The sequence below is a fragment of the Microtus ochrogaster genome, chromosome 7 (genome assembly GCF_000317375.1).
Source record: "Microtus ochrogaster isolate Prairie Vole_2 chromosome 7, MicOch1.0, whole genome shotgun sequence".
In the NCBI taxonomy this organism is placed as follows: Eukaryota; Metazoa; Chordata; class Mammalia; order Rodentia; family Cricetidae; genus Microtus; species Microtus ochrogaster.
The window spans coordinates 29878516-29886499 of NC_022014.1; the positions used below are offsets into that span (position 1 = coordinate 29878516).

Sequence of the window (7984 nt, forward strand, 5' to 3'; positions counted from 1 at the left end):
CAAAAAAAAAAAAAAAAAAAAAGAATGTCAACATGAGCCAATGGTAATGGCACACGCCTTTAATCCCAGCATTTGGGAGACCAAGGCAGGCAGATCTCTGTGAACTCTAGGACAGCCTGCTCTACAGAAAGACTTCCAAGACAGTCAAAGCTGTTATGCAGAATTTTGAGAGATGTCTGGATCATTTCTGCTCGACATCATCTTTCACCTAGGCGCTGCTGTGCCCTGGTTTTCGTACCCAGAGCCCTGAGATGACCCCCTGAATGTTGTCTTGCAATCGTTCCCCAGTTCCTGCCGTTTTTCCTTCCCTTCTGTCTGACGTCATGCCTCTGTGGTTCAGCTCTGCGCTTCCCCTTGATTGTTGGCTTCCTTTCCTGAATTAATTTCTGAGTCAAGTTCCGTTTCGTGCTCTTGCCCTCACCACTTCAGAAGGGTCCAGCTCTGGACGCCGGTCTCCACCTGCTCATTCTCCTTCACATAAGCCAAAAGCAGGTCTAGAGCACATAGCTTTTTAAGGACAAATGTGGAATAACAAAAAAATATCATCTATGACCTGCTGTTTTTCCAGTTGAATTGTCCACTGGCCACAACAGATGGAGATAATTGGTGTTATTTTGTAGATGGGAAGACTGGAGCTTAGATTTAGTACTTTGCTCAGGGTCCTGGCACATGAAATGGCAATATTTGAGTGCTTTTCACATACAGGAGAAAGCACAAGCTTCATAAAGGCAGATATGAGATTCTATGCTTCTTGCACTGTGGTGCTGTGAACCTAGCCTAGTTCCCCCGCACACACTGAGAGCCACAGTGAGTCACATCCCCAGAGGAAGCTTTAAATAGGTTTTTACATTGTTGTATGTATTCTTTCCTGTTTGCTTGGTTTTTGTTTGTTCTTTTTTTTCTTTTTAATTGAGCTAGGGCCTCACTCTATAGTCCAAGCTATTCTAGAATTCTTTATGTAGCCCAGGATGACTTTGTTTATTTATTTATTTTTTTTTGTGGTTTTTCGAGACAGGGTTTCTCTGTGGTTTTGGAGCCTGTCCTGGAACTAGCTCTTGTAGACCAGGCTGGTCTCGAACTCACAGAGATCCGCCTGCCTCTGCCTCCCGAGTGCTGGGATTAAAGGCGTGCGCCACCACCGCCCGGCTCCCAGGATGACTTTGAACTGGCAGCCATCTTTAGCCTCCTGAGACCTGGTATTACAGGCATGAGCCAGCACACTTGACTTATACACTTATTGCTTTTTTGTTCTATTTCGTTTTTGGTTTTTGGAGATGGGTTCTCTGTGTAGCTCTAGGGGCTGTCTTGGAACTCGCTTTATACAGCAGATCCTCCTGCCTCTGCCTCCCATGTGCTGGGATTAAGGGTGGGTGCCACCACATCTAGTGCTTTCTGTCCTCTAACAAGTGACAGCTTCTGCCCCATGCTCCTGCCACGATGATAGCCCCACTATCTAGAGCCAGGTGACCATGGACTGAATCCTGAAGCCAAGAGCCAAAATAAATCTTTTCACTTTATGTTGTTTCCATCGGGTTATTAGCCACAGAAACGAAGAGGCAACAGAAGAGTGGGGGTGGGAGTCATTGCTGTGACCACATCTGCTCACATGGAAGGAAGTGGTTGGAACTGGTCTGCGGGAGGAATCTGGCTTCTTTTAGGCAGATTGTAGTGAGACTTGGAAGTGGAAAAAACAGAGTAAAGGGTTTGAAAAACATGCGGTCATGAGAGGAAAGAAGCAACCTGAAAGGCATGGCCCATGATGCCATGGTCACCAACGAAACTAGACTCATTCAGAAGAAGCCAGCCACCTTGCATGGGGACAAAGGGAAGATGTTTTGAAGGCAACCGCAGAAACTGGCCAGTTACCACTCATTCCAGGCTTCAGGGTCTAAAATTCTAAGAGCATCTGCAAGATTTCTTTTGAAAAGGAAGAGCCACTAACGCTTTTGTAAGTCTGTTGACAATTTGCACATTTTTTCTTTTGAGAATTGCTATTTGAGTCCCGATTTTGTTTTCTTTTGTTTTGTTGAGATAGGGTCTCTCTGTAGCCCTGGCTGTCCTGGAACTTGCTACGTAGATCAGGCTGAACTCACAGGAGTCAGACCACCTCTGCCTCTCTAGTCCTGGTATTAAAGGTGTGAGCCACCACACCCGGCTATTTTTGTTTTTTTGAAACATTATATTGTAGTCCAGCCTGGTCTGTAACTCACCATTGAAGCTCAAGATAGCCTCAAACCCAGGTCCATCCTCCTACCTCGGCCTTCCCATTGCCGGTGCTGAGCTCATAGGAGTGAGCCACCTGACTCTTGTTCATATGTTCAAGTGGTTGGAACTGCCAAGCAGTCTCTAGATCAGGAGTCTTACTTGAGCGAAAGTTTTGTTTTATGATTTTAACTCTGCATTTCTTTGGTTTTGAATAACCTGAGTGTTTCCCTCATGTTTGTTGATTTGATCGCAATTCATGTTTGTCAATCCTGAGTTCTTGTTTTGTTATTTTTTTTCCCAGACAGTTATAAGCTGTGGACAACCCATCCAGTTTTGGGGATAGCTAAGATAAGTTTCACCCTGGCCATGGGGCTGGGTTTTGTCCTTACCGCCTGGCTGCACCTGCCGTACCTGCCCCGCCTGCAGAAAATGCCTTTCTTTGGCTTGATTGGGATCATCCTGAGCTTCTGTGAAGGTGCCCCCCAGCTCTGAAAAAGGTTCTTAATTCCCTAACCCACATCATCCTGGGCATGTCTCCTCTTCTCTGGGGGTGGAGCGAGCGTTTGGGGCGCTGGGAGGAGAGAGTGAGAGTGGAGATAAACTATGTCTGGAACCCGGGAGTCAGGAGGGCTGATGTCCTCGGGCCTCCAGGACCAGGACTCGCTGTGAGACTGTGAGTGGCCTGAGTGGCTGGCAGCTGCAGCCAGCAGATGAGGCAGCACTCCTGTGCGATTCTTAGGTGAGAGTAAATCTCTCCACTCCTGCCTCCCAGTCGCCTTCATTTTCCTCACCCTCCTGTTGTTCCCTGTTAACCTCTGGATCTACGAGCTGAAGAAGAACGTATCGGTCCCCATCGGGTGGAGCTATTTCATTGGTTGGCTGGTGTTCGTCCTGTATCTCACCTGTGGTGAGTGGCTAGGGAGGGTCCTGGGGAAGGAAGGGACTTGGGTGGGTCAGAACAGAGGATGTGTGGAAGGAGGGGCAAGGCAACCTCTCTCTTGCTTCACGCCCACCACAAGGGTCCATAGGGACTTAACCTTCCCCTTGGCTCACCTCACCCGTCACCTTCCATGCAGCTCTCTGCTTCCCCCTTTTTCTTGTGTCCCCCCCCCCCCAGGGATCCTTTGCTACCTCAACCATAAAAACTTCTGGAGAGTGATAACGGACAGCTCCTCTTCCATCATCAGCAGTCTTGGCAAAAGTGTGTTGCAAGGGTCTCTGAAGTGCTCTGTCCAGCCCTCCAACAGCCAAGAGGACATCCCAGATCCTGATGAGCAAAAGGATAAGCAGCAGCCATTAGGTTTATCTAAAAGCTTCTCAGGACCCTACCCCTCCAGCCTGGGCTAAGTCTGTCCTCACCATGACAAAGAAAGAGCACAGGAGGATTTGGGGACCAGCTTTGCATTCCTCTCCCTCAACTTGGCCTTGTCTGTGGCTCAGGTGATGATGTGGAATAAATTGTCCATCCCTTCTTCATCATGTGTGGTGGTAGTTGAGGAAGAGGGAGAGGAAGGGAGAAAAACAACCTTTGTTGTTATGTTTGCTTCCCAGTTCTTCCTGTCTATGAACTTTGCAATACCCTTCGGTCCCTACACCTACTCGTCCTGGCTCTTATCATAGCACACCTGTGCGAAGGTAGGAGGGACTCTGTGCTGGAACACTTACCTGACATTCATATGAATTTGAGTTTGATGCAATAGCAATGAAAAGAGAAAAACAAAAGTAAACTTAGCCAGGCTTGGTATAGGAATAAGTATATATACTCATGCCTATAATCCCAGGAGGCTAAGGCAGGGGGATGGATGGCCAGCCTGAGCTACATAGTGAGACTAGAGCCTCAAAAAGAAGAATTAAAATATAACAAGCCAAAACAGCACATGCATGTGGTTGAAAAAAGCAACTGCAGCTTTTACAGGAATCACAGACAAATATCAGGGCTAGCCAGGACAGCACTTTCTAAGTCTATGTATAACCCACCCCATTTAGTAAGACCCAGTTTATGAGCTATTCATTGCTGGATAAAAACTTATCTCCAACTTACTGCCTTGAAATAATTTATTTAACTTTATTTTATGTGAATTGGGGTGAAAGTGTCAGATATTTGTGGGTGGAGTAAGCTGTCATGTGGGTGCTGGGAATTGAACCTGAGTCTTCTGGAAGAACAGTCAGTGCTCCTAACCTCGGAGCCATCTCTCCAGCCCTGCCATGAAGTAATAAACATTATTTTATATAGAGTCTGAGGAACAGGAATCTGGAAGCACTTTAATTAAATAGTTCTTTTTAAAAGTTGGATGTTACTTTTCTTTGTTTAAAGATTTTATTTCTTATGTATACAGTGTTCTGTCTGCATGTATGTATTATAGTTGGTGGTGATGATATGATTATTGATGGTAGTGATTACAGATGGTAGTGAATCCACATGTGGTTTCTGGGAATTGAACTCAGGACCTCTGGAAGAGCAGCCAGTGCTCTTAACCGCCGATCTATCTCTCCAGTCCCAAAAATTGGGTGTTGCTTTTTAATTGACAAATTAAACTTGTGTCATGATGATTTTTTTTTAGACAATAGAAAGTCTTCATTAGCCAGCCAGGGACTACACTGAATATTCAGGATAGCCCTGCGCCTTTCTCAGGGTGAGCTTCTAAGAACAAAAACCATGCCCTGGGTTGACACACTTCAGTTAACAAGAACAGTCAGCCAGAAGCAGAACTACAAAAGCCAAAAAGCAAGGTTAGTACATTTACAGACTTTCCCAGCACGATGGACTTTGATGGATTATGTCTTTGTTTTAGTTTTATTTAGCAGGTGGTGCCTGTCTACATGATGAGTTTTCTGGTGAATGGTACTTTCATCATGGAGTCAGTTGTGCTAAGGTCTGTGGACCTACTAAAGTCTGGTGCCCTATTACAGAAAGGCTAAGGCTTTGTTTACTGTGAAGACATTAACTTCCCCCGCAACCCTCCAATCCCTTCCCTTCCTCCCCTCCTCTTTTACCCATCATAATGTTTTGAAGTATGTATATAATGTGGAATTGCTCAGCGAGCTCATTACCATACACATTACCTTAGATACTTAATATTTTTATGTGGGAAGATCACCTAAAATCTACACTTCAGATTTCTTTCAAGGGCTGGAGAGATGGCTCAGTGGTTAGGAGCATTGCCTGCTCTTCCAAAGGTCCTGAGTTCAATTCCCAGCAACCACATGGTGGCTCACAGCCATCTGTAATGAGGTCTGGTGCCCTCTTCTGGCCTACAGACATACACACAGACAGAATATTGTATACATAATTAATAAATAAATATTTAAAAAAATGTGATATATTAAGTTGGGTGTGTGTGCACCACCTGCAGTCCTAGCAATTCCATAGGCTGAGACAGGAGGTCTAAGGTCAAGGGCAGTGTGCTCATGTGCTCGCGCGTGTGTACACACACACACACACACACACACACATATCACACACACACATCACAGGGCCACTAGTAGTCGTGTGCTATAATTGTGCTGATATCCTGAATTTATTCCTTCTTTCTAATAAAAGTTCTGGAATTAAAGGCATTCCTTCTTTTTAAAGGCTGAATAAGGGACTGGAGACATGGCTCAGCAATTAAGAAAACTAGCTGCTCTTCCAGAGGACCTGGGTTAGAATTCCAGTACCCACATGGTGGCTCACAGTCATGTAACTGTTCCAAAGGATCCAAAGCCACCTCCTGGCCTTCAGAGCCACCAGGTACACATGGTGCACAGACACACATACAGGCAAAATGGCCACACATATAAAATAAACATAAAAAATTTAAAATAGGCCGGGCAGTGGGGGCACATGCTGTTAATCCTAGCTCTTGAAAGGCAGAGGCAGGTGGATCTCTGTGAGTTCGAGGCTAGCTTGGCCTTCACAAAACTAATTCCAGGACAGCCAAGGGCTACACAGAGAAACCCTTGTCTTGAAAAACAAAAACCAAACAATATTCCCTTTCCTTTTCTCTCTCTCTCTCTCTCTCTCTCTCTCTCTCTCTCTCTTTCTCTCTCTCTTTTTGTTCTTCGAGGCAAGAGTTTTTCTGTGTAACCATGCTGGGTGTTCTGGAACTAGCTCTTTTTTTTTTTTCGAGACAGTTTGAAGCCTGTCCTGGAACTAGCTCTTGTAGACCAGGCTGGCTTCGAACTCACAGAGATCCGCCTGCCTCTGCCTCCAGAGTGCCGGGATTAAAGGGGTGCGCCACCACCGCCCAGTTGGAAACTTTCACAAGGAGTATTAGTCTACAGCTAAAATATTGTTTTTCAATATTTCAGTCTTTGTGATATTAGCGTTTTCGTGGTCTTATAAATTAGAAAATATTGACCATTTTGGGAAAAAAAAAAACATCTATATTAAACTTGGCCGCATCTACAGCAAGAACGAAAACCAATCTCAGCCATGAGGCTTTTGACATTCCAGAAAATGTCGACATCACTCCGGCGGCCCCAGAAGAACCCACCAGAGGGATTTCAATCACATCAATCAGAGCTGAGCCTCCTGGGAAAGAAAAGAGGCTTTTCCATGGGACTTTTCATGGTGCAGAAAAAATGGGGAGTGGAGTGTCGGAAGGGGAACGCGTCAGATGGGGAGGAACGCGAATAAAGGAATTCCACTCTAGCTCCTAATATGGTATAATAAGGGGTTCTTCATTAAAAGAGAACTCACAAATCACAACCAGGTACAGGAACAGAATCCAACAGCCAGGTGTGGTGAGCAGGGAGCGAAAGAGCGGTCGGTCCCCTAGTTTTTTTTTTTTTTTTTTTGGTACCCAAAGCCACGCCCAACCTGGTCCAACCTCTCAAAGGCCATTGGCTGAAGGAGGAGCTCTCTCAGATTTTTTTATGTGGATATATAGTTAGCCTGCCTGTTCCTTAAAAGAGTCATTTTCTCTGCTGAGATTTCTTCCTCTCAAACGATCTAGGCTGTGTCCATTTGACAGAAGCATTAAAGTACGATTCTCCGTCTGTTTATTTTCCCCTTTTGCTATGTCAAGATTTGTTTGGTTTTGGTGATAGTAACTGGGCTAATAGCCCTGGTTCTGTCCACTTTTTATTTAAATGTTTTGTAGCTCTATTACTTATTTAAAGTTGTGTATCTTTATCTATTTGCGACAGGGTCTCACTTATGCTGTCCGCCTAGCTGGCCTGGAACTCACTATGTAGACCAGACTTGACCTGGAAGTTACAGAGCAGCCTCTGCCCCTGCTGGGATTAAAAGAGTTTTTTTTTTTTTTTTAATGAATTGGTCCTTTATTATGATAAACACATTTTTGTTGTTTTGTTTTGGTTGAGACAGAGTCTCTCAAAGTAGCCCAAGGAGGACTTAAGTTTTCCACCTCCTATCTGGGCCTCCCAGGGTGTTGGAATCACTGCCTACACAACCACACCTGTCTCAACACCTTTTTACATTTACACTGCCTGATATGAATTCAATCATATTTCTTTTTTTTTTCTTTTTTTGGATACAGAGTCTCACCATGTAAATCTGTCTGGCCTGGAGCTCACAGAGCTCTGCCTGCTTCTGCCTCCTGGTGCCAGGAGCAAAGTTATGGCTGGTCACCAGACCTGAGTCCCTCTTTTCTTATGTCTGGAGTTTGCATGGTGTTTGGTCTTCTTTTATTTTCAACTTATTCTTTTAAAAACTAAAGTGTATTTCTTTTTTTTTTTTTAAAGATTTATTTATTATGTATACAACTTTCTGCCTTCACATGCCAGAGGAGGGTGCCAGATCTCTTTATAGATGGTTTGGAGCCACCATGTGGTT

General features: G+C 44.8%; 1 protein-coding gene across 1 annotated transcript in view; it reads left to right on the forward strand.

Annotated features, from left to right (window-relative positions):
* Odf4 (outer dense fiber of sperm tails 4) overlaps window positions 1–3578 on the forward strand; it is a 4605-nt gene extending 1027 nt beyond the window's left edge. The window contains exons 3-5 of the mRNA XM_005349813.3: window positions 2507–2680; window positions 2978–3112; window positions 3323–3578. Coding sequence (XP_005349870.1) covers window positions 2507–2680; window positions 2978–3112; window positions 3323–3552 — 539 coding nt within the window. The 3' untranslated portion in view covers window positions 3553–3578. The remainder of the gene's footprint in view (window positions 1–2506; window positions 2681–2977; window positions 3113–3322) is intronic.
* The last annotated feature ends 4406 nt before the right edge of the window (window positions 3579–7984 follow it).